At 56.9% G+C, this 26,472-nt stretch overlaps 1 protein-coding gene across 7 annotated transcripts; it reads right to left on the minus strand.

Moving 5' to 3' along the window:
- Nucleotides 1-1,206: 1,206 nt before the first annotated feature.
- On the minus strand, nucleotides 1,207-24,200 carry HOMER2 (homer scaffold protein 2). 7 transcript variants are annotated; one of them, XM_055143983.1, is made up of 9 exons: nucleotides 24,037-24,200; nucleotides 12,565-12,721; nucleotides 10,555-10,686; nucleotides 5,605-5,697; nucleotides 4,018-4,127; nucleotides 3,755-3,911; nucleotides 2,990-3,100; nucleotides 2,537-2,617; nucleotides 1,207-1,828 (listed from the first exon to the last, which is right to left on the minus strand). In XM_055143983.1, exons 1-9 carry the CDS (start codon nucleotides 24,039-24,041, stop codon nucleotides 1,640-1,642), a joined length of 1,035 nt encoding a protein of 344 aa, XP_054999958.1. In that variant the 5' UTR covers nucleotides 24,042-24,200; the 3' UTR covers nucleotides 1,207-1,639. The 7 variants fall into 7 exon arrangements, with proteins under 7 accessions (XP_054999958.1, XP_054999957.1, XP_054999955.1 ...); XM_055143982.1 differs by having other exon boundaries at nucleotides 3,755-3,932; XM_055143980.1 differs by having other exon boundaries at nucleotides 4,018-4,160.
- Nucleotides 24,201-26,472: the final 2,272 nt, after the last annotated feature.

The raw sequence follows: 26,472 nt of genomic DNA on the forward strand, positions 1-26,472 counted from the left end.
AATTTAAGAACATAAATTAAGACTTCATAAAGTTACTGAAATGAAAGATCATGGATCAGAAAAATCGGATCTCGGGGGCTGGAGAGATAGCACAGCGGGTAGGGCATTTGCCTTGCACGCGGCCGACCCAGGTTCAAATCCCAGCATCCCATATGGTCCCCTGAGCACGGCCAGGGGTAATTCCTGAGTGCAGAGCCAAGAGTAACCCCTGTGCATCGCCAGGTGTGACCCAAAAAGCAAAAAAAAAAAAAAAAAAAATCGGATCTCTCACTAGAGATGCCAATACAAGTCACAGAATCCAATTTCCAGTGCTTCAAAGTATTACAAAATGACCCTGAAATTGTTTTGGAAATACCAATATACAAAAGCTGAGAGAAACATATAAAACGTGGAGCTAGTAGCAACATTTGGTCTGAGTCTGTGGTGGCCCAAGAGTGCAGCATCAGGCAGGACATGTGTCTGAAGCGGCGCAGTGTCTAGCGGGGAACTCCTCAGTTCCCGAGGGAAGGTGGACCTGGGGGGAGGATGTGCGTCATGAGATGGACTCATGTGACAGACTTGGGGGCCACAGCCCTGCGGAGAGCTCTGGGTGCTTCTGTGGGACAGTGCTCTCCTGGGGTCCTAAAAGCACTGAGATTGGAAAGTGGGGGGCTCCACTGGCACCTCCCCTCTGAGACTATTTGGGGACTCAGCACAGGGACACTGGGGGCAGCTACAGAGTCCAGTATGCACTGCTGCTCAGTAAGCTGACACCCTCGCCAGGGCGATGACTCCAATGGGCTCCTCATCATCAGGGTCCACTCCTGGATAGCCGGCAGGCCCCAAGACCCCGGGGCAGGCCAGTCTGTGACCAGTGGGCAAACCCAGCCCAGGGACATCTCCTGAAGCCTCAAGTCCCCAATTTTCTAAGAGCAGGGCAGATGTTCCCCCAGGGGACGACATGCCCTGTGTCGTAGGCCTGTCCATCACCTCCCACTCTGCTTCCCCTTCTGTGGTGGGGGGGCAGGAGTGGGCACCCTTGGGTGTGTCCTGGCAGTTTCAGACCGGCTTTCTCTTCCTGATACTGCTCTGTTCTGGTGCTTCCTCCCCAGTCTCAATGTGGTTTTGACTACACAGCTGCCCCAGGCCTGATGGCTGTTAACAATCTTCCCTTGGACGCCCCCGGCAGGGGTAGTGTGAACCAAAGCACTAAATTCTGTTAAAATATTTCTCCGAACAAACGTTTATTAAGCACCTACTGTGTGCCAGGTGCGGTGTGAGGCCCCGGAAGCACAGTCACGGCTCAGAAAGGAAAACCAAGAGGGGGTACATTGGCATACCCCTATAACCTGGGGGAGGGCTGGCAGGGCAGAACCCTCACCAGGGAACAAGCCCCAGAGGCACACCCACTCTCGGGACTGGCTCTACAGAAGGCAGTTTTGGAGCAACTGTGTGTGCTGCCAAGGAAGACAAGACACCAGACCTGAAAGCACTCGGGCCATTCCACTGGCCGCCTCAGCCCTCAAGATGATCGGGCCGGCCTGCGTGGATGTGGAGGAGGGCCGGCTCCGTGCTGTTCTCCTGAGTCAGGACCATCCGGAGAGGAGAGGAGGCGCCCATGGCACAGCCATGGTGGAAACAGCGCCTGGAGGGGCCGTGGCTAGTGGTCGGCACCCAGCTTGGACAGGCCCCTGCGGAAGTCGTGCAGGTCATCGATCTTGCCATCCAGCACCTCCAGGAAGCTCTTCAGCTCTGCCTGCAGATGGCGCTGTCGGTACTTGCTCTCCTCCACGTCCGTCTTCAGGGCCCTCACCTTGTCCTCCAGGTTCTGGTTGTCCCTTTCAGCCGCCTGCAGCAGCAACAAGAGAAGCGAGGGTTGGGACAGCCCCGGGGCGCACCCCTGCATGCTGCTATAATAAGTGGGGTGTGCATCACCAGACCCATTTCCAGCGTAACCAGGCAGAGGTGCCCCTGAGATAGGCAGGTGCCTGAGTAACCTCCCAGATTACTGCCCCAGGGTGGGGGTTCTTCTCAGGAGCCAACACGTCCCACTCCAGATCAGTCCGCCCACAGCAGGTTACCTGCCATCCCATCCCAAAGGACAGACGAGCCCCATTGCTATAGCATGCACAGTAGATGTGGGCATGACGCATTGGCCTGCTGGCAGGGTCACCGTGACCAGACATGACCCAGGCAGGAGGGCCAAGAGGGCACAAAAGGCAAGGGAAAGGGCTCAGTAGAGAGTGGAGAGGAAGAACACATGGGTTCTCTCTTGCATACATTCACATACCTGTACAACATATATATATTCACACAGGCATGTACTCATACACACAAGTGCACAACATGCTCATACACTCACACATGCACATACATACATTCACACACTCATACACATGCACACAGACACCCACACACACAGAGCATGCACCCAGGAACCAGGAATGAAGAATGTGGGTTCAGGCCACAGGTCTGAGGCAAAGGGTCCCAGACAGTGGGAGTTCTGTGCTCCCCTGATGCAGGGTGGGGTCGGGGCTGACAGTCCCCGGTCCCTCACCTCTAACTTCTCTGAGATGTAGTCGCACTCCGACATGAGCTGCGGGATGATCTCACTCTGTTTCCGGAGATCTCTCAGCTCCTGGACACAGAGGGAGCAGGTATGATGTCCATGAAGGTGCTCTGCCCTCGCCCTGGCAGGGAGGAAGGCACCCGCAGAGGAACAGTGGCTCTGACCACCCCTGACTTACAGGCGTGGAAACTGAAGATCAAAGGCCTGGCAACCAGCCAGGGCCCTGCATATCAGCCCCTGAGCGTGGGACTTGGGGTGAAGCCCCACAGTGGCAGAGCCAGTGCTGTGCCGTCTCCCTCAGGGCACCTGGGGGAGATTGCTGGGACCAGGAGCTTTGGTCCAGAGCTGGGTGCCCGGGTGCCCCCGGCCATCTCCAAGCCCAGGTGGGCAGCTACCATCTCTGGCCCTGAGCCACGGGCCTAGGACCACCTCATCTCTCACCGTCTCCTTCTCCTGCAGCTCTGACTCCAGGGCCTCGATTCTCCTGTTGAGCTGGATGTTCCTCTCCTTCTCACGGCTGATCTCCCCACACTGCTCCTCCAGCTCCTCGATCTGTGGGGGGTGGCAAGGGTGAGCCAAGACCCAGCCCAGCCAGCGATGTTGGGGGCTTCCTCCCAACACCCACAGCCCTGCCGCAGTGGTTGCAGCAGCTGCCCAGTAGCAGTATTCCATTCGCGTGACCTCACTAGAGGTGAGAGGACAGTAATGGCGGTGAGAGGGGTGGCCCAGACAGAGTTGAAGGGTCTGTGATAAGCAGGGGCCTGATGTCCCCCGAATCTGTCTCCTCCCCAGAAAAAAATCTGGTATCACTGTCATCGCTTCCTGCATGATTGTTTGCGCCAGAGGCCTAAGCTGGTGGCCAAGGGGAGAGAGAAGCCTGTGGGACTGAGGCTACCAGGGGACATGGTAACAAGTGGGATGCTCCCACCTCAGTCCCGCACCCCCAAACCAACTCCACCCCACAGGCTGCGCAGCACCAGAGGCCTCAGACCTCCATGGGGTTCACTGGCCACCCCAAACTACCCTATCACTGGGGCTCAGCTGCAAAGTAGGTGGGTACTCAGGGTCAAGGCTGAGGTCTGGCAGGAAAGGCCCAGCCCACGGCCAAGGGGGGCTCCATGGTGGATACCACCGGACCCCAGGACTGCTGTGTTCCCCACAAGCAGCTGAGATGAGACCACCCCCACGTGAGTTGTGTGGTGCCACCTTGCTGCGGAGTCGGTCATTCTCGTCCCGGCAGACGGAGAACTGGCGCTTCCACTGCTCTGCACTGGCCGCAGACTCCTGCAGTGCCGAGCTGAGCCGGGCGTTGCTCTCCCGCAGCGTCTGCAGCTCCACCTCCCACTTCTTCACGTTGGCGGCGCTGTAGGCAGGCGGGTGTTCACTGGTGAGGGCCATGAACAGGCCATGAGGGACTGAGGCGCTCGGGAAGGTGGGAACTGCGGTCTGGAGACAGGCCCGCGCCTCACCTCTGCGTCAGGGCAATCTTCAGCTTGTCGTTCTCGGAGCGCAGGTGCGAGTGGGCAGGGCCAGGGTCCCGGGAGGCCTTCTCGTCGTCAGTGCCATTTACACTGGAGGCCTGCGCAGAGGATGGGCCTTCACACCCGGACTCCTGCCAAAGCGGATCCCTGCACAGGTCACTGTGAGCCTGTGGGTGTTGGACATGGACAGGGCCTCCCCACTCCCCACCACCGGGGACATGACAGGACCCTGTCCCACAGGACACGGGGCTGCGCCAAAGCACCCCTTCCCTAGCAACCCAGGAGCCAACAACTCTGTGCTCTCCGGTAACCAACATGGACAGTGCCCAGTCTCGGGGGACTCACAGCAGGGCCAAGTGTGGTAGCTCAGAGACAAAACACTCTAGCCCACAGTGAGAGCAGCACAGTACAGGTGAGCTGACGTCAGCTGCACGGGCAGGGGTGCTGACATCAGCCACACAGTACAGGTGTGCTGATGTCAGCCACATGGTCCAGGTGTGCTGATGTCAGCTGCCTGGTATAGGGGTGCTGATGTCAGTTGCACAATATGGGGCGCTTTAGTCAGCTACACAGTATAGGCACACTGATGCCAGCTCCAAAGAACTTTTGAGGGAGATAGATATTAAAACCTAATAAAATCCAGTGTAACAAAGTTGTCACAACAAGAAAGGAAAAACATGGCACATTAGAAATCCTTTAGATCACGGCCAGTCCAGACAGTGGGGATTAACTAGATAGGGACCAGGATGGGAATGAACAGTTGTCAATCAGGTGATGATTGAGATCAATTAGAAACATCAGTCAGTTCCTGCCCACCCACAGCCTAACAGACATCCATTCCATGAACCCAGTCCCACCTACACACCGTGTTGTCCTGTCGTGTCACCCGACAGGTGTGTCCCCACCTCTAAACAGCTCCTCACCACCTCAGAGCACACTTTGTTCATCACCTCAGGAAGGTGGGCAGCTGCTTCAGCTGAGTGTTAGTCCTCTGGGGTGACTACCAGCTCTGAGGAACCAGGCACCTGCCCCTGGGGCCTCCTGCCATGCTGGCACGTGGGGCAGTGGGTAAGCAGTCCACTCCACATCAGAAACTTCCCACACCTTTGATAGCCGGTGACAGATGTGTCACCCCATTGTACTACATCCAGATGGGGACTGGAGAGGTGAGCTGGGACAGTGGTGCAAAGGATACCTGGATCCGGTCTCTAGCACCACAAGGTCCCCTGAGCACCTCTGGGTGTTCCCCCGTTGGGCTGAGCAGCAAGAGCCTGAGAATCGCTGAGGGGCTGTGAGATAGTCCAACAGGTAGGATGTGTGCCTTGCACGTGACTGACCTGGCTTTGATCCCACGAGCCAGTCAGAAGTGATCCCTGAGTGCAGAGCCAGGAGTCAGCCCTCAGCACCACTAGGTGTAGCCCCAAAACCAAAAGAGGAAAGAACAGCTAAGCACTGCTTGGGAGACCCCCAACCCCAACCCGCAAAAGGCTGAACAAGGCTACAGTGTTTCAAGGCTAAAACCCCCAGCTTCCATCTCCACCACAGCCAGATTCATTCCACGGACAGAACACTGACCTGGGAGTGATCACTTGAGGTCTCAAGCTTGTCCTGGGACTTGTCACGGGCGAGCTTGGCCGCTTCTCTCACCTCCCGGAATTTCTCTGCAAACTGAATGTGGAGTAGAGTTTTTTCCTAACTTTATATGTGGCTGGTCCTCTGCATTCAAACCACTCACTGCCTTGCCTTGCAAGGAGAATTTTATGCGAGAAGGAAATGACTTGAAGGACTGAACCTGCAGAAACGCCATCAGCCGAGCTGAGAACCTCACTGGTGTTTGAGTCCCAAGAACACTGACAATCCCACGTTCAGAAGAACCCCACCTTCCTGCTACACGGAAGCCCTGGAAAGGATTCACCCTTTTCAAAAGCTCTTAGGACTCAGTGCCACAAGAAACACAATCATCCAGAAAGCTGGGGGCAAGAGACTGTTCAAGATTTTTAATGCTTTGAAAAAGAAAGTGGGGGCCAGAGATATAGTACAGAGGGGAGGGCAGTTGTCTTATATGCAGCTGATCCAGGTTCAATCCCCAGAATCCTTTATGGGGCACCCAGCCCAAAAGAAGCGATCTCTGAGTGCAGAGTCAGGAGTAATCCCTGAGCACCACAGGGTATGAACCCAAAATGAAAATTTAAAAAATTAAAAAGCAAAGGCTGGGACACAGGTCTATGACAGATTGCCTGCTTCTCATGCATATAGTCAGGATTCAAGTCCCGGTATCCTGTAAAAAACCAAACCAACATGGAAAATGTGGCCTTCAGCCTATGACTGAAGCAGCTCCAAGCAGGTTGAGTCCCACCAAGGTGAGGGGCATGATGGGAGCAGGTGCACAGACTGCTCTAGGTGCCAGCAAGGAATTGTTATGATTTATAAACTGAGTGCAGAGGTGCCCATATTTTTTTCCTTTTTGGGTCACACTCAGTGATGCACAGGGGTTACTCTTGGCTCATGCACTCAGGAATTACTCCTGGCAGTGCTCAGAGGACCATATGGGGTACCAGGGATTGAATCTGTGTGCAAGGTAAGTGCCCCACCTGCTGTCCTCTCTCTCCAGCCTCTGACGTGCCCCTTTTTAGAGGGAAGCGTTCATGTGTGCTGGGGAGATGGCTCAGGGGCAGGATCACAGGCTTGGCCTGAAGGAGGCCCTGGGGTTGACACCTGGTACAGCAAACTCCCCCAACCAAGCCAGGAGGGACCCGAAACACTGAAAAGTCAATCTCATTTCTGAAATGCAAAGTACACCAACAGATGAATAGATGGAGAGATGTGGCAGAACATGAAGACAGAGCCTACGGACTGTGTTTGCTTGAGTCTGGGGCTCAGGCCTGGGGGCGGGGGGAGCAGCACGAGATGCCAGAGATAGCACATGCAACATGGGCATGCTGGGCACACGTCTGCCACGAGAGCCACGTCTCTGGCCCCCGCTCTACTTCCTGGCATTGTTTCCATATTTTTTTTTTTTTTTTGCTTTTTGGGTCACACCCGGCGATGCACAGGGGTCACTCCTGGCTCATGCACTCAGGAATCACCCCTGGCGGTGCTCAGGGGACCATATGGGATGCTGGGATTCGAACCCGGGTCGGCCGCGTGCAAGGCAAACGCCCTACCCGCTGTGCTATCGCTCCAGCCCCTGTTTCCATATTTTTCTAATAAAAGAGATGCTTAACACCCCCAGGCAATCACATCAATCGTGAGCAAATCCACTGCTAGCACAGAGAACATTCTGTGATGGATTGTGCTGGTGGTGCAGGGCCAGTGCTGGCCAAACGTGGCTGCCGAGAAACAAAGAGCCACCGCGCAGCTGCCATCTCAGAGCAGCCACACCCAGCCATGCGCCCAGGGAAAGGGCCACAGACGGAGCAGCCGTGTCCAAGTCGAAAGGGCAGCCTCCAGCTCAGGCAGTGCCCACGGAGAGAGAGCATGCCCAGGGAGAGAGCCACAGCACCAGTGGCCGACCTCCATGCCACCACTCACTCAGTCCCCCACTGAGGCACAGGCCAGCAGGGACAGACAAAGCCTCCCTCCAATTTAGGGGCCCTTTAAGTGAAACAAGCCCCCCATCCCCACTATCTCCTTCTCAATGGCAGGGCTGAATATCTCTCTGGCACTGGTGCCACTCCAGCAGAAAAGAAGGCACAAGAATGGTTTTTGGTTTTGCTTGGGGGTGGGGTGGGGATTGGAGTTGGGGCCATACCAGGTGGTGCTCAGGGATCATTTCTGGAACTGTGCTCAGATTTCACTCCTAATGGTGCTCTTGGGATCATATATGATGCCTGGGGCATAGCTTGGACCAGCTGCATGCAAGGCAAGTGTTGAATCCCTAGATTACCTCTCCAGCCCAAAAAAGTTTATTCTGTGAATGAATGAATTGGGGTCCAAGCTTGTGCATGTACACATGTACATACACATGCATGTACACACAAACACATACATGTATGTACACACATGCACACACATGTGCATGTACACACACGCAAGGGCCTCAGAAGACACTACTCTGGGAAGTGCTGGAATGTGGTTGGGGCTAGGGTGGCTTCTGCCTCAGCTGTCTGCTTCCTGCATTACTAAAGGGTCTCCGGTGAGACTGTGTAGGCACCACTGAGCCCTTTAGTCTGAGGAAGGTGGTAGAAGATGCAATTCTGTATAGAATTTTTTTTTGGCTTTTTGGGTCACACCCAGCGATGCACAGGGGTTACTCCTATCTCATGCACTCAGGAATTAACTCCTGGCGGTGCTCAGGGGAGCATATGGGATGCTGGGAATTGAATCCGGGTCAGCTGCATGCAAGGCAAATGCCCTACCCGCTGTGCTATTGCTCCAGCCCCTGTATGGAACATTTTGGGTGCAATGTCAGTGAAAGTCAAATGTGACTTACAGACACCCTTTTCCCCAACACATGTGGAAGGAGGTTACTTGCCCCAAGCACCACAGCCCTCTGCCCAGTTCTTGAACCAAAGTTCAGGACCTTCTGGGCGCACATCCACCCCATGCGGTGCCCTATGACAGCTGCAAACTAGACAGGAATGTCAGTGGCCCATTCACAGTCCTTTCTTCACCACACAGTCAAAGCACTGCTCCCCTCACTCAGTGCAACTGCCCCTCTAATGGGATAGCATATGCAGGGGGTCCCTGGGGGAGGGGCGGGCACTCTTCTGCCTGCCCCCACCCACGGCCCAGGGCAAGACCTTCTGTCCAGGCACTTCTCCAGGGCCCCTCCTGCTGGCCCACAGCTCCTATTCTCCCACGAGAGGCTGTGCTCCTTCAGCCTTCAGGACAGAGGCACTCTGCTCAGAAGAAAGCGTCAATGACCGTCAGCATCTGACAACCACTGACTGATCTTTGGCTAAAGCTTCTGGGGGGGCAATTCACTCCAGCTGACAGAATCAAACAGATGTGCAAGGGCGAGATGATAGTACAGCGTGGAGGGCGTTTGCTTTGTACGCAGCCGAACTGAATTTGATTCCTGGTACTCCACATGGTTCCCTGAGCCCATCAGTAATGCTCCCTGATTACAGAGGCAGGAGAGATCCCTAAGCATCACTGGGTGTTGCCCCCAAACCAAAAATCAAACAAAGAAAAGAAGCAAATGTCCAAACTGCTGCCCGAGAATAAGAGGGAATAAGACAGTCACATGAGTAATCAGCCAGAGCCCATAAATAAAGGGTGTTGAGGGGAAAAGGGGAAAATCCCACCCACGCTGGGACAGATCCCCCTGGGGAAGGCACTGCAAGAGGCAGGTCACACAGGAGGTACATGTGCAGCCTGGAAATGCAGATATGAAAACCCCACCAGATGATGGGTGGACCGCTAAAGCGCAAATACAAGCAGTCAGCGCCTCACAGAGAAGGCCCCGGCCCCCCTGGAAATGCAAATGGAAACAAAAAAGCACCTCTCTTTCTGCTGAATTAACACACACTGTGAGCAAGGACAATAGCCGGGGCTGGCACAACTTCTGGGAGCGTGGTGTAGGGTACAGCCCCGCTGAGAAACAATTTGGAAACACGTATCCTTGGTGAAAAGGCATTTCTCCCACTGACCTGCAATAGCACGTCTGGGAAAGTGTGCTAAGAAATAATTGAGACTATGAAAAAAATCATTGTTCACAATAAAGATGTTCATGGCAACATCAATGGGCAGCAGCCCTGTGGCCCTGGGCAGAGGATGGAGCACTGTCCCCTGCAGCCTCCAACTGCCGGAAGAAAACCACTTGGCAATGAGAGCTGCCAGAGGGCTCCCACGGTGTGGTCCTGTGTGCACCAGGCTGCCCTCTGTCACAGATGCTCGTGGAGCAGAGACGCTGGGTGTCTCTGCCCCATATTGGAGCCCTGCGGTCCGCTCTGCAGACACACGCGACACCCCCATGGTTGCTTCTTGGGCATGGGGCACATCTCGCTTCAGGGTTCCTTGTAACGGAAGTCCATGCACATGTTTCTGTGCAGTTCAAGGCCCTCTACCCCCATCCTCTGACCTGCTGCTGAGTGACATTCCCAAGGGCATGCCGGCATTTATTCACAAGTTCACTGCCACCAGAGATGCAGGCTGCTTCTGTTTCTGCCTTTATGAATGACACTGCAAGGACACCCCTAACCTGTAATAACCACTGAACTGTAGCCCGTAACATGACACTCCCCGAGCCCCAGAACTGTGGCCCCTGACATGGCACTGAGTCCCTGAACTCTAGATCTGTGGCCACTAACACGACACTGAGTACCTGAAACATGGCCCCTGACATGGTGGTCCCTGAACCCGATTCGTGGCCCCTGGTGGCACGGCAGAGTCCCTGAACTGTGGTCCTAACGTCGTAGTCCCTGAACCCCAGTTTTGTGGCCACTGGCAGCACAGCACTGAATCCCTGAACCACGGTAGTCCCTGAACCCAGGTCTGTGGCCCTAGAGGGGCAGTCTCTGAGCCCTGGGACTGTGGCCCCTGACATTCATGGGGCTTGCTGAGCCCTGAGAGACACAGTACCTTTGTTAGCTGCTGTTCTGAGGAGAAGCCCAGGCCGAACACCGTGTTGGCTCTGCTGTCGGCCCACTGCCCAAACTTCTGTGACGTTTTGGTGAAGGTCATGTTGGGAGATATTGTGCTGTTTATGATCACCTACAGAGACAGCCCCAAGGGCCGAAAGCAGGTACTGAATGAGCAGCCAAGCCACCACTTGCAAAGTTTTGTGGTGGCCAAGCTGTTTCTCAGGCAACTCACAACTCATACTGGCCACTGGCCGGCCCGAGTTTTCCTTTGCTGATCCCCCCCACCCCACGCTATTCCACACCCTCCCCCACCCATATACTGTTCCACACACAACCTTGTGCTGTTCCACACACAGTCCCATGCTGTTCCCTTATGGTTGTTCCTTCAGCTCCAATTCTGAATTCTGGGGAGCCATGGCCTGGATTTCCCACCTGAGTTCTGGGTGAAGCCCAAGTGGCCGACCCCATGAAATAATCTATTCTGGAGTGGAGTGGAAGGTCCGTGCCCAACCCTCAGCTCAGCTCACCACCCTCAGCAGCAGGACAGACTCACTGTATCAGTGCCACAGCCCTGTGCTTCCTGCGCTGGCCTGTCTGACCACAGGATGGCAGACAATGGAGGACCCGGGGGTGGGGGGGTGGGGGAGCAGCCTCACCAACCCAATCACCATACCCCAGAAAGGCCAGGCTCCAGCACGGGAGCACAGAGGAGAAGTGGGGGCAGACCTGGTGACCGTGGGATCCCCAGAAGATAAAAAAAAAAAAAGCAACAAAAGCACTTCAGACTGGAATCCCTCAAACACGAGGGACCTCTCTTAGTGGGCACTGTTCACACCTCTCCTGACCCATGGCCTGTGACATGTGGCCTGTGACCACGGCCCGTAGCAGCCCCACCAGCAGGGGGCACACACCCAAGCCCAAGTCCAGCTGCTGCCTGGGGCAGTGGCCTTCAAGGCTTCTATTGTGACCAGGGTCTCCACGGAGCACACAGCAGGTGCCCTAAGCTCCAATCCCCACTTCCTACTGCCGAGTGAGAGGCCAAGGGCAGGATGGGCAGTGGGGGAGGGAAGTGGCCAACAGATCTGCCAGCACCAGGGGCCCCTCGACAAAGCTCCACACACAAGTGACTGAAAGGACAATGATGCTTCTCCTGTGTCTCAGCCCAGACAACAGAGAAGGCACCACAGGGGCTTGGCTGTACCCAGCAGAAGTCAGCCCAGGCATGCCCAGGGCAGGTGTGGAAATGCCTAGCAGAGCTAGCGGACCTGAGGGAGAAAGGAAATGTCAAGAATGGGTCCACTTTCTCCTGTACGCTTTCAAATGTGGTGGCATTTCAATGGATCTCCCTCCTTAATTCTGCTCCCACAGAAATGTGGCAAAAACACCCACCCAGACAGACAGAATGACAGATGTGTCAGAAAAAAATCCCAAGAAATGCTCAAGCACCACAGGGGAGAAAGGGCTGCAGTGCACATCTTGTATGCTGAAGGCCTGCATCCATCCCTGGATCCCCAGTGCCTGAGCATGTCCCTAGGATGTGACCTCTAAGCTCAGGGATCACTCGGGAGGTACCCGGGAGACTATACAGGATGCAGGAGATCAAACGTGGGTCAGCCAGCCAAGAGCAAGCCCTCTTGCACTGTACTATTGCTCCCACCTTTTACTGAAAATGAAAAAAACAAGATAGGACCGAGAGACAGTACAGCGGGGAGGGCACTTGCCTTGCATGCAGTGGACCCAGGTTCAATCCTTGGCATCCCATATGGTTCCTGAGCCCCATCAGGAGTGATCCTTGAGCACTGCTGTGTGTGGCCCCAAAACAAAATAAACCAACCTCCCCAAACCCCCAAACACAATTGGAAATTTAAAAAAGGTAAGAAAAAAAGCAAGAGATGTGACTCTGATGAATGCCCATTCTTTGGGGGCAGGGCTCTGGGTGCATCCCTCCCCTTCTACCTCCCCAATGTGGTGCGTTGCTCAGTGGGAAAGCGACTGGCGGGGAAGGTACCTTGGCTCCGTCCACGCTGATGATCCGATAACTGTTCCTGGTGACATCGTAGAAGAAGGAGACGGTGACAGCCTGTTTGCTGGCGGGCACCCAGTTCTTTTTGGTGCTGGGATCAATCTGGAAGACGTGGGCGCGGGTGGTGAAAATGGGCTGCTCTCTGCAGGAGGCGGGAGAGGACATGTGAGTGGGCAGCACTGACCCTACTCTGTCCAGGTTCAAGAACATGGACACCAGGAACAGTGCTAGAGGGTGAGGGTGAGAGGCTCTAGGCAACCAGTTGGCTCGAAGCACCAAGTTCCCACCGGAAAGTCTGGTCCCTCATCAAGTGTCCAGTTCTTTTTCAACATTTTTGTTTATGTGCCACAACCAGCAGTGCTAAGGGCTTCTTCCTGGCTCAGTGCTTGGGGCTCAGTCCTGGAGGAGATCAGGGGACTATTTCGGGTGCTGGAGGCTGAATCTTGCCACATGCAAGGCAGGTGCCCTCCCTGTCATACTATCAGTCCAGCCCCTTCTCCCTTGTGAAGGAAGACTCTCTAGCTCCTCAGGCAAATGCTGTGAAGAAGGCTGTGACCACTTCTTTCTGGGGGCTGACCCCTTGATGCTGCTTTACAGGGAAACCTGAAGTCAAGGAACTGCCAAGCCAGACCCCCAGGTCCTATGAAGGAGTTCTGTTTGAAGCGCTACATTGTCAGCAGTGGGTTGTGACATACACAGCACCCCACTCCCGGAAAATCCCCCAGGGGCCAAGAGGGCTGTGAACAGTCTCGCACGCCCCTCTGCCACCCCTGCTCTGCTCTGTTCACCCCAGAATTCCGGAAAGCAACCCCGAGGAGTGAGTCTGAAAGAGCAGCTGGCCCCCTGCTGCCGAGGGCAGACAAGCCAGTTCCTGTGAGGTGAGAGGGAGCTCCTGTAGGAAACACAGGGATGCAGGGCTCCCCGGCCCCCCGTCGAGTGGCAGATCCACCTTCCCGCCCAGTTCTGTCCTGCTTCCCGGGTGCTCCGGTCTCGGGAAGAGCATTTCAAACCCCTCCCCGGCCGGCCCCAGTGCTTTAAATAGAAAGCAGATGTTCCGGGCTGGCAAGTGCTTCTATAGGCAGACAGTGTAACCCAGTGTTCCCCGGCATGGTCCCCGCCGGGTGGAACAAAAAGTGGCAAACCTGACAGTAATTGTCCCCAAGAATAATTAGATCCTGCGCCACATATGTTTGGAATATGAGAACTGCGTCGCAGGGACGGCTCCCGCTTTGAGTGATTTCTGGCTCAGCGTGAAGTGAGTCTGCAAAGGACTGGCAAGACTCCTCTTGGCAGAAGGAGAGAAGGAGGGAATTCTACTTTAATCCACCCTGATCCCTCACCTGCCGTGCTCAGCCCTTGCCCTCACCATGCGGCACTGGGAAGCTGCAGCGGCAACAGCAGCTTGTCTAGGACTGCCCTCCTGTCACACAGACACAGTTCCACAGAATGCTTCCAAGTCCCTTCTTGAGGCAGCACCACTCCCTGCCACTGTATCTCCAAGGACCAGGATGCAGAGCTGCAGAGGAGGGCTCTGTGGCAGGACACCCCCCATGGTGGTCAGCCCAAATGGCCACTGACCCACTAGCTTCGATGCAATGTGGATACAGCAGCAGGGAGCCCTGTAAGGACAGCTCCTTTCTCTTAGCGCCCCAACATTAAGGGAAAGGGAAGCATGAGTGGCTCGGCAGGAAGTACAGGTACGTCAGGAAGTACAGGTACGTGGGCCCCTTAGCACCCAGAGTGGGCAGACAGCTGCAGGAACAGGCAGCCTGCACCCCATGGGGCACATGACCACAGGGTACACGCATTATAGGTAGAATACATAACGGGGACACATCATGGGGACACACGTGTCACAGGGACTTGCATATCATGGGACACATATCACAGGGACACGTGCATCATGGGGACATGCACATCATGGGGACGTGCACAATCACAGGGACACATGCATCATGGGAATACACACATCATGGGGATATGCGAATCATGGGGACACATGCATCGCGGGGATGCATACATCACAGGGATAATCGTATCACAACAGCAGCGCCCAGCTTAGCAGGGGGCTGGGTGGGTCACAGAACCTGTGCTCAGTGTGTCCATAAACTTGGCCAATTGCACACATTCACAGCATCACGTACTGTCTCCTCCTGGTGCCAGCCCAGCCAGGCTCTCTCTGCATTCCATGTCTCCCTCCCTGCAGTCCACCTCAGACACAGGTTTCATCCATGTCTCCTTCCCTGCAGTACACATCAGCCATGGATCCTGTCCACATCTCCCCCCACACAGCCCACCTCAACCATGGATTCCATCCACATCTTCCTCCATGCAGCCTATGTCAGTCATCCATAGCCTGGCAGAGAGCAAGCGGCAAGAACATGTCTGCAAAAAGCTGTGACTTGTTACTTGCACCAAGCAAGATTCTCCAGGCACACGGCTAGTGTGGGGAGATGGCAGTGTGTAAGGGTACTTCGGTGCTGGAGTAGTCACATCAGTTATGTGTGTCCTGTACAAACAGGTGTTACATGACCATGACACTGAGAAGGAGCCTGGCGCTGCTGCTGTGTGTGGACACAGACTGGGCTCAGGTGTCTCCAGGCTTTGGGAGGAAGGAGGCCAGGGAAGGGCAGACCTGACACTAGGACTTCCCGGTTCTGTGGCCAGATGCCTGGCATACACAGCTCGGACTGGAAAGGGGGACTCACAGGCCAGGGGGCCGGTCACTGGTTCCCTGAGGGATCTGGCCAATATTCTCATTTTATTTATCTTTTTTTTTCTGCTTTTTGGGTCACACCTAGTGATGCACAGGGGTTACTCCTGGCTCTACGCTCAGGAATTACCCCTAGCAGTGCTCAGGGGACCATATGGGATGCTGGGAATCAAACCCGGGTCGGCCACATGCAAGGCAAACGCCCTATCTGCTGTGCTATCACTCCAGCCCCAATATTCTCGTTTTAGGGGCTCCCTGAACAATCTGTGCAGTGCTGGGGTGGGGCCTGGGACAGGGGATTCTGACCCACTGGTCATGATTCCCATGCATGTCCTCTACTGGACACACAGATACACTCGGTGCCCCTCAACAAGGCCCACTCAGTTCCCAGCCAATCCAGCTAAGCAGCTTCCTGGACCAGGCTGACCTCAGATGCCAGCGGGTTTGTGAGAAAGTCAGACAGAGATTAATGAGGATTTCCAGTACCCGGAAGCGCTAAGTCAATAACTTCACACAATGGTGCTCTCTGTGACTGTTTATAAAGAACAGCTCCAGCCTAACCGGAAGCCGTATGGCTGGCCACTCCCGGCATTCATCTTCCAATGCACTTGGCACTGGAGCCAGAGCCACAGACCTAGGAACTGCCCCTGCCCCACTCCAGCACAGAGCCAGGCACTGCCTCAGTCCCCTCTGCTGGGCTGCAGCACCCAGAGAGTGCCACTAGGAGGAAAGGCCGTGGGCACTTCTCATCCCTCCCCCAGGAGGTCCAGCTGGCTGAGGGCCTGGTCTCCACCTTCTCATTCCCCCCCTTCCCTGGCCCACAAAGCTGTGGGTCCCACTGGCACAGGGCGAGGCAGGTGCTCCCAGGCAAAGGCTATCTTGGGTGCCCAGGACAGGTGCCCAAGATTCAGACCTGACGGTCAAGGTTCAGAAATTCCGTGGCTGGGGGTTTTGTTTGTTTGGGGGCCACACCAGCAGTGTCAGAGACTGAGCCCAGACCTCTGCATCCAGGTCCTGAGCCGTGTCCACAGCCCCCGAAGTCCCTGTGAATCTGGGGTTGGACATGGCTCTGCTCACCTCGAGAGCACACTCAGCTGCTCCTTCTCCTGACAAGCTCCTCCCCCCACAGGCCCCAGGGCCTACAGATGGTGTGGGGAGGTCAACACCTGTCTCGTCTCCACCAATGAGGTACTGCCCTGCTCCCCCGACCCACAGCAGTCCCCAGGATCTCCAACTGGAGCCCAGTGGCCAGCACAGCAGGCTCCTGCCCTGGCTGGCTCAGGGACAGGCTCTCGGGTTCTGCAGGGCAGCTGACCCTCCTGGGTCCTGAGCACTGGTCTGGGCTCAGAACTCACACTGGTTGCCCTTTCCTGGCCCTGCCCCGCTTCTGCCCTCAGAACCACATCACCACATGGCAGTTCCTTGCTTCCAACCCTTCACATCCCCCCAAATCATCTTGTTCCCATGGGTATAGGAGGGCCGGTACAAGTGTGCTGAATGCTCCATCTGAGAGGCTCATTTCAGGGACCCCTGGAGTCCTCTGGCTGCAGGGTCCTTTCATGCCATCTCATCCCGGCATCCCCCCTGCACAGTCCCTGCACAGCCCCCATAGTCCCGTACAGACACCTCTCTGCAGGGTCCTGGGCCGCAGTGACCTGCTCTCCATGGACAGAATCAAACCTCGAAGCTGACCCTGAATGCTGCTGGCTGGCAACACCCTTCACAGGCTCAACAGCGAGGGAAACTTTTTACTCAAAAGCAAAACCTGAACCATCCATCCTGGCTTCACAAAAGCTCATTTAAAAATAAACACAGTGTGCAAAGGGGCACAAAAATAGTCTGCAAAGCCCAGGCCCCAGGGAGCTGCAGGCTTGAGGCAATGGCCGGCCCTGGTCACAAAAGTGACGCCGACAGGCACACAGGGGACCTTGTGCCAGATTCCCTCAGACCTGCTCACATGACCTCAGGGGCCCGCCCCACTGAGCTAGTTGACACAGAACCAAACCTGTGGCCTTGGTGGACTCAGTCTGCATGGGTGAGACCCGGGCCCCGGCATGCAGGTGGAGCAAGACCTACTCACCCCACAGATGTGCCTCCAGGCCTCTTGTTCATGCCCACCAGGATCCCACCACCTCAGGCCCAGTATGAGCGGGTCACCTCTTATGTCAGAGGCACCAGTCCCAGAGCAGCCTCTGTCTTCCCAGCCAGCAACACCTCCATCCTCCTGACCTGCACTACCTCTGCCCTCTAAGCCAGCACCACCACTGTGCTCTGTGTCCCCCACATGCTGGACACAAGCTCTCAGCACCCCTAGCTCTGCCCAAGAGAGGGGGCTCCTCAATCCTTTCCTGTGGCTTTCATGTTTACAGATCAGGCCCAGCTTTCTCCATAGGCCAAGTGTTGGAAACATTTAAAATTCACGGGAGAAGCCAAGGAGAGGCTTTTTATAGCTCCCTCCCTGGAAGCAAGTGCCAGAGCTTTCAATTAGGCACTGGGACTCCGACTCTGACTCCAGGATTCCAGAATATTCTATCCTTGGTGAAGCAGGTCAGCAAAGTGTGTGAGGGGTAGAGTCAACTCACTCCCTCACCACCTCTGACCAGGGAGACACATATACATGGTACCGGGGTGGGGGGGACAGTCAGCCCCTGGTGAAGGGTCCACTCTCCCACTGAGAGGAGAGCCCCAGGCTGCAGACCAGTGTGAGCCACTAGATGCCACCCAGGCAATGCCAGGAACAAAGTACCAGCGAAGGGCCCCTAAAATGACCAGCACCTCTGAAATGCAGGGGGGCTTCTGGAGTTCCTCTCCTCTGAGGAAATGTGCCCAGTCCCTTGAGGTTCTTGGAGGGTCCGCTGAAAATCTGGTTACAGGGCCTGAGAGATAATGCAGAGGGGAAGGTGTTTTCCTTGTATACAGCAGACCCGGGTTCGAACCCTGGCACTGCATATGGTCCCCCTGAGGCCACCAGGCATGATCCCTGAGCACAGAGCCAGGATTAAGTCCTGAGCATCAGTGGGTGTGGTCCCAAAACAAACAAAAGAAAATCTGGTCACAAAAAGTCCCTCTACACACACACCATACATGAAGCTCTGTGGGGCTAGAGGTGTGGGTTCACAGAGCCCTGAAGGCAGCATCTGGACACCCCACTCTAAGAATTTCACTTTCACATCACCCTCAGGGACCCCGGTCTAGCCCCCCACCCCTGGGCCCCGCTCTTGCAGTGGACAAACTTGGGGGCTCTGAACAAGAATGAAGCAGAGTTTCCCCTCCCCTCTTAGCACAGCTCCCCTGGGCTTGGGTCACCAGAATGGCCAGTGCTGGACAAACGCCCCTAGGCAGACATGTCCTCACTCCACTGATTCCCTGAGCAGGACCAGCGCCCCAGCCCACACCCAGCCGGCTGGCCATGGTGTCATCTCCTCATTCCCTAACCCTAAAGTTTCGCTGCCCTGGCAACAAGCCAGTCTTTCTGGTAGGCCCGCCCCCCTCCTCATTTCAACCTGAATGCCCCACTCTTGGCCTCCACCCTGGCTCCTAGCATTCTACCCGCCTGAGTTGAGCAAACAGGGCTACAGATACCCCATGTCCTGCCATACCTCCCAGGGACCGTCAACCTGCCTGCTGCAGGATGAGGGGGAGACCCAGTTCCCCTCTGAAGTCTGGGCTCTCCTGTACCAGCCACACCACCACCTGCTCCCTTGAGGGCCTCCTGGCTCTTCTGGGGCCAGGGCTTCCCCCAGCTGCTCACTGCTGCCTCTCAGCCTTGTGACAGCACATAGCAGGGATTGAGCCCCTCCTACCCCACCGTCAGGGACTCTTCCTGCTGCCTTCTAGTCTCTCTCTCCTGCTCCATCCCCCTACTAGCCAGGCCACACCTCTATCCCCCCAAAAACACAGAAGCCAAGCCAGCTCCCTTTCTCCATTTATCTGAATAAGCCCAATTAAAAGCCTCGCCAATTAAAGAGCCCATGGGGGCCGGGTGCCAGGCAGCGGGTCTGGCTGCTCCGCAGTAATTGGGTCCCTGTGGTCACCGGGCCCCCAACGCACAGAGAAGGACAGGACGGGGAGGGGGGCAGTCTACCCACAAGGGGTGAGATCAGACCCAGATCTCCATGGGACAGGCCGCAATGCTCCCCATAGCCTCTCTTACAGCCAGGAACCCAGTTCTCAAGGCCTGGCTCAGGCTGTCAACATGGCTGGTGGCCTTGACCTATGTGTGTGTGTGTGTGTGTGTGTGTGTGTAGGGGGTTGCTACAGCCCCCAATTCCTCAGAGGGACAATAACAATACCATCAGCCAGGCTTGTGAACAAAAACATTTTGTGCAATTTCTCTGCAGTCCTGACAAATGTCTAACTGGGCTCTGGGTAAGCCCAGTTCTTCCCTAACAAGCTTCCCACAGAATTTAAACACATCCCAGCAGAATGAGAGCGGCAACGGGGGGCGGGGTGGGGGGCTAACTGCACACGTGGCTGCCTGCTCTCCAGCAGGAAACAGGTCCCAGACACCTGATGGGGAGTAGGTGGGGGGGGGGCAACTGTGCCCCCAGAGCTCAGATGCTGGGTTAAGCAGACCCAGGCAGACAAAGGTGGTTCAGCCCAAGCTGCGCCCAGGGCTCCATTTGTTTTCACGCTGGGGACAAGCATGGCCACCTCCCCAGGTGTGTGAGGGATGGACTGGGCTGCTGAGGAACTGTCCTGGGCCTTGTTCTGGGAGGAGCCAAGCAGGTTTCCAGAGATGGGCCAGTGGAGGCAGAACACGGTTCCACAGCTCCACTCCAGACAAGCGGGGACACTCAGCTGGGGAAGCTGCGGGACATGGGCTGGGGCTGAAGTGCTCCTGAGGGAGCCCGTGGCCTGTTTAGACGGGATTTCCAGGGTTAGAGGAAAGAGGTGGTGGTGAGTAGGGCAGGAAGAATGCCGGGGGGGCGGGGACATGTCTGGCTCCCCTGGACACCTCCAAGTTCCCCTGCAAGCCCTGATAGCTGGCCCATGGACATCAGCACTCGGCCGACCTGCAGGACCACAGCTAGTGTAAGCAGTGCCTGGGATCACCCCAAATTTCACGTCCGCTGGAATGTCGGCACCGCCCCACAGTGCTGCCAAAAGAGGCGGCGTCTGCTCCTGCCTTCCACACCAGCCATTCCGAGTCCTTTCCTGTCTCTGGCCTTGGGGTGGCTATCTAATGACGAGTGGGGGATCCCCAATGCCAGCAGTGTCCCCAGCAGACAGTCCCTGTACCCGCCCCCACTCTGCAACCCCCGGGAGTTGAGACGTTCTGTCTATACTTGCAGCACCCATGAATGTGCAGCGGCTCCTGGGGCAGGCACCAGTTTCGCCCAGACCCCAACAGCACCACCAAGTGTCTTACAGACCAAGGAGGGTGGGAAAGAGAAGTTTTGGGCCACTAAGCTGAAAAAACCACAGCAGGAACCGACCGTGCCCGTTTCCCAGCTCAAACCACGCAGGCAGGTAGGAGATGCTGTGGAGGAACTTTAATTCTCCATCAGGAGGGATGGAAAATTCACAGAGGAGAAGAAGGCTAGACCGGCGGTGGGGAGGGGATAGGGAGAGACAGGTGTGGGTTACAGCACAAGGCCCATGGGGTTCACTAACCAGGATCAAGGGCTTCCAGCAGCGAGATGATCCAGGCTGAACAAAAGACACCCGGAGTGAAACTGGAGCCAGACAAACAGTCGCTCTTGCTGGTAAACACTGGCGGAGCTGGAGCCAGGCTCCAGCTGCTGGCTAGGCAGTTGGGGGCATCGCTGATAGCCCCCCAGTCAACCTGAGCCTTAGTCAAGACTCAGTGGCTGGCTCACACAGCAAACACTGGCAGCTAAAGGCAGTTCCATTCTGGATTGGCCATGCCAGCTTCAAACAAGCCCAGTAAAGGGGTGGTGGTGGGGTGTCCCAGAATCTGCCTTGCAGAGAGAGCAGCAAACAAGCCTGAGGCCTCCAGGGGGGCCCCCAGCCACCGTTCCTATCATCTTGGTGCACAGACAGAAGAGGTGGCACTGGGATGTGTGTGTGTGTGTGTGTGTGTGTGTGTGTGTGTGTGTGTGTGTATGACCCCGGGTCTGAAGGATGAAAAGGAGGAGGCATTTGTGGAGCCACGCAAGAGAGAGGGCAGCAGAAAGCTCCCCAGGCAGTTTAGGGGCACTTATGGAGGTATCTGTTAGTCCAGAGCCAGGGTCAGCCCAGGACGCAGATCACTGGGAGACTGCATACACTCAGATGTACCTTGCAAGACCTGGGGCTTGCTGAGCGTGGAGCTGACTCTCAGTGCAGGCCAGGATGGTGGGACCGCGGGGCAGACAACAGGAAGGGCAGTGCAGGACCCTAGGAGGTCAGAGGACAAAGGCCCAAGGGATAGATGGAGATGTAGCTTCCAGATGGATGGGGCAGGCTGGGGAGGACAGGAGGACCTCAGGGGACAGCTGACCAGGAGACACCAGAAATCAGGACCAGTCCTGGCCACCCACCCCTCACTCAGAAGTCAACAGAGGAGCAACCAGCAGGCGACTGATCACGATGGCCATGGGGCAGTGGTTGCAGAGAGTGGCCACTGAGTAGCAAGGCAGGGAGTAGAGGCAGAAGGACACATGGGGGCCATGTGACCCCAGCAGGCTGGGTGGACATGGAGGCAGAGCCAAAACAGCTGGACAAAGGTTTCCTAAGATGTTTTCAGGCAAAGGGGTGTAAAAGACTAAAAAGCTGAGAGAAGCGAAAGCTGGGCTGTCCACCAGTCACCAGCCACATGTGGCTGCTTGCATTTACTCAGGCCCACACACCACAGGAAACACGGTGGCAATCCTCAGAAAGCCAAAAATAGGCTTTCCAGACAATCCTGTGATTCCATGTGTGGGTCTACACCCAGGGGAAGTGAAAACAGGACTTCACATCGACACCCGCAAACTGATTGTATGATTCACCAGAACCAAATACAGAAGCAATGGAAAAGCCCACCGCCAAGGGATGGGCCAAAGAGGAGGGGTTCACCCCCCACAGCTCAGGTGTCTGAGGGAGGAAGAGCAGCTCGAGCACCTTCCGGCTTCCTGCATCCTGGCTGTGTCTGCACAAGTGGAGCTGAGACAGAGGAGGAGGTCCAGGGTGAGGCGCCCCCAGACTGTTCCACCTCGGAGCTTCCTCTCCAGCCTATCCCACTTTCACAAAGGGTGGCACTGGTTCTGTCGAAGCTGCTCACCTGGCCTCCAGCCTCCAGCTCCCTATCAATGCACAGCCATGGGGAGCCACTCAGACGGCGGGGAAGGGGCCACAGGGGGACACAAGAGGATGGGGAAGGGGCCATGTGGGAACACTCAGTAATGGGGAAGGGGCCACATGGGGCCACTCAGACGACGGGGAAGGAGTCACGTGGGACATAAAAGGATGAGAAGGGGCCACGTGGGAACACTCAGTAATGGGGAAGGGGCCACGGGGGGACACGAGGATGGGGAAGGAACCATGATGGTGACACATGCAGGTAACAGGGAAGGGGCTGTGGGGGGGCAGGATGAAGGACTCAGAGTCTTCACTGAACAGGTGGATGTGGGCAGGACTCACGTTAGCTGCACCCCAGGAGTGAGTGGTCACAGCTCTTCGTGGGTGATGTTAAAATTACATGAGACGGTTCCATGTTGAAACTAAATCCCCACCGGAGACTCCTCTGCTCCTCCACAAACAAAAATCATATTTTTTGACATTTTCTTTAAGCTTTCATGAGTAAACAGTTTCATTTCCATGGAACTATTTGATCCCAGCCACAGCCTGTGTTTCAATATTTGTTTTTGATCACACAGGAGTGCCTGGCTGGCTTTGGGGGGTGGGGGAGGGAGGAGGAACAGAGAGTTAAAATTACCAGATTCCTTTTTTCTTTCATCTTGAGACCTACATTTGCCAACCCCTTCTTCCGACATACATTTTCTTTAAATATATGAAACCCGATCGCCTCAAAGCTTCCCCTGCTCCTAGAGAGGCTCTTTCATGGTCTGCCAAGGGGTCACTGCAGAGGTCGTAGTGAGGCCGCCTCCCGCCGGGGCGCGGGTCCACCCCTGCTGGCCAGTCCCGCTTGCCCCTGCACGCTCCAGTCTTGAAGCCTCTCGTGTCCCGCCTCTGGCTCCCGCACACGCTTTGCAGACCCTTGGGAAAGGGTAGGAGGGCTCCGGGCACAAATTAGCTCCCACAGGGGTGGGGGTGGGTGGGCTGGGCCTAGCCACGCCCTGTGCCCACCTCCCACACCCCCCATGCAAAGCAAAGCAGCTCCCTCTTGCCCCCTACCCACCACAATCTCTGGATCCGGGGTGGAGGGGTGGGGAGGGGGCAGCTCCGCAGCGGGGGCTTTCCCCCCTTGCCCTGCGCCCAGTGAAGGGGCACACTATTTGCTTCCACAGACGGCGCTCCGTGCCTCAGTTTCCCCGCCTGCACCCTGGACGCCCGCAGCACTCTGCCACTGGGGAAAGCCCGCGGCGTCCCGCGTTACTTTACCGCCCGGACTCGCCGGTTCTCCCGCCGGACACCCCACGGCGCACACCGCGGCGCACCGGGCAGGGACTTGGGGAAGAGTCCTGAGCGCCGCGCGGGTTCCCCGCACGCTTCCAGCACCCCGAGAAGCCACGCTGTGCCGGGCGTCCCCGCGCGGGGGAGGCTGCGTGGCTCGGCGCGCTCCCATCTGGATCGGCGCCTTTCCAGGAAAACTTGGATCCCCTCCGATGCCACCCTCCCGCACAGCCGGGCCCACTCACCCCATCTCCGGCGCTGCTGGGCGGCCGCTCCGACGGGCCGCTGCGCCCGCTGCGCCCGCTGCGCCCGCTCCCCGCGGCACAAGCGGCGGCCCGCGCACCCGGCTCAGCCCCGGCGCCGCTCCATGCCGCTGGCTGCGCGGTGCCGCCGAGCCTGGCGCTCCCGGGCGCCGCCCGCCCGCGCGCCCCGCCCGCTACTTACGTAACCCCGTGCCCCGGGCCGCGCCCCCGCACTCCCCCCCATCCCCCCTCCCGCTCCGGGGCCGGAGCCGCGCCACCGGGCTTGGGAGTCCTACACTCAGCCGCGGACACTTGGCCGCGGGCACTTGCGAACACTCGGTTTGCAATCCAGGGGGGCGCGAAGTCCCAGGCACCTTCCTGCGCGGTGCCGACACGCCCATCCGCAGGTGCCGGGCTGGAGCAAGTGGAATTTGCGGTGGGCAGAATCAACACGCTCCGGACAAGGGTCCCGGCTCTTGGGGACGCAGGTTTCACCCCGGGGAGGGGAGGAAAGACTCAGCCCTCTCTCCTGCCCCTCCAGTCCTCGCTCCCTGCCAGCTCCAGTCACCCCTCACCCGGGTCCACACCACACTGGCATTTCTGGGGACCCAGGCTGCACCCCTCAGCCTTCTCTTCCTCCTCCTGCTGCATTGTCCCCTTCTCCTCATGTCCTCCTGTTGCCTCCTTCCCAGGGCCCCTGCACACAAGCCAAGGGTCCCACTTGGCAGGCTATACCCTGTGTACCTCTGCTGCCCACCACCTGGCCCTGGCTTCCTGCACTCGGGCCAGTAAGCTCTTGGGTCACCCCAGGACCTTGCACTGCTGTCGTCTCCAGACTGGGAAGTTCTCAGCTCAGTCTGTGACCCCAGCCCCACTGCTTGGTCACTGCTACTGAATGATCCCCACTTACTCTTGTGCACTGCCTAGCGGGACTGAACACTTTTCCTTCGGTGGCCTAACAGTGCTGCTGGTGACCGCAGCACCCACAAGGCACAAACTGCAGGCCCACAGACCTTTTCCCACGAGTCCTCCTCAGACTTGTACCCACCTGAGTCCTCCCCACCTAAGTCCTCTCACCTGTGCATACAAATCCTCCCCTCACCTGTGCCCACCCAAATCTTTCCACCTAAGTGTCTGAGTCCTCCCCACCTAAGTCCTCACCTGTACCCATGAATCCTCCCCACACCTGAGTCCTCCCACCTGAGCAGATGAATGAGTGGACAAGTGAAAGAGCCAGCCACAGACACACACACAGTTGCCCACACAGTGAGTTTGGGCTGGGCATGAGGGTCCCTGGCAGGGTCAGGGAGAGAAAGGAAGGAGGAAGCCAGCAGTGTGGGAGCAGGGCCCAGGGCCCCACCCCACGCCACTTCCCTTTGCTCGGTGGATGGAAGTGACACACCCGGGCTGCAGGTCCAGGCAGCGCCAGGTGAGCTTGGTCTGTCTGCTGTGGATGCTGCTGGCCAGTGCTCTGTGTAGAGTTCTCGCCCAGATGAGGAGAGGAAAGGGGGGACAAGTGCTATTTGAAAATGGAAGCCTCCACATTCCCCCCAGCCCCTATTCTGTTCCCAGCCACCTGACATTAAGGCGAGGCCCAGTCCTGCCTTAGGGCCTTCCCAGATACCAAAGCCAGCTGGGCACTTCCGGGCAGGCCTGAAGCAGGGCCCCTGCTTTATTTGGAGTTTTCACCAAAGAGAGGCCACCACACTCCCTGTGCGTGGAGGACAGCCTTCACGGAGGGTCCCCCTTAGGGTGTCTCTGCAGGGCCTGCAGTGATGAGGCTGTGGTCTGGCCTGAATGATTTTCTGACCAAGAGACCTGACTCTCTCTTAGTCATTCTAGACTAAGTGAATAAGCTTACAAGAGGGGATGTGAGAGAGAAGGGCAGGTCCTGGGCAGTGGGTACATGGGGAGCTGGGCTGGAGGTGAGAGTGCAGGTGGGCACTTCTCTGTCCCCGGGAGCCAGGAGCGGCTGTAGGAAACACACACCCATCTGGATGAATCTGGAGTTGGGAAGGAGTTGGTTGGGAATTCCGGTCACTCCGTGGGATAGCTGAGGCTTTGCATGTGGCTGGGCAATGAGCCGCGCTGACTGGGCACGCCAGGTGAGCAGGCAGCTCCCGGGGCCACACACCTCTGGGAAGCCGAGGAGGTGAAGAGCGCTGCACAGAGAGCAGTTCTCCACCATTTCTGAGCCAGTCCTGGGGGCTCATCCAGCACTGGGAAAACACAAGGTGAACCAAGGTCCTTCCCAGAAGCTCGGGGGAAAGCAGGTGACCCAGGGCCAAGGGGGCTTCTAATCACCAAAGCTGGAACAACCAGAACCATGGCACCAACTACAGAATAATAACTGCAGACAGTTATGGTGCAAAACATCCAGTAAACACACGAACCCACATGGAGTGGAGTGGGTCACCCCAGGAATTAACACCTCCAACC

This window comes from Sorex araneus, chromosome 6, assembly GCF_027595985.1.
Source record: "Sorex araneus isolate mSorAra2 chromosome 6, mSorAra2.pri, whole genome shotgun sequence".
Taxonomy (NCBI): Eukaryota; Metazoa; Chordata; class Mammalia; order Eulipotyphla; family Soricidae; genus Sorex; species Sorex araneus.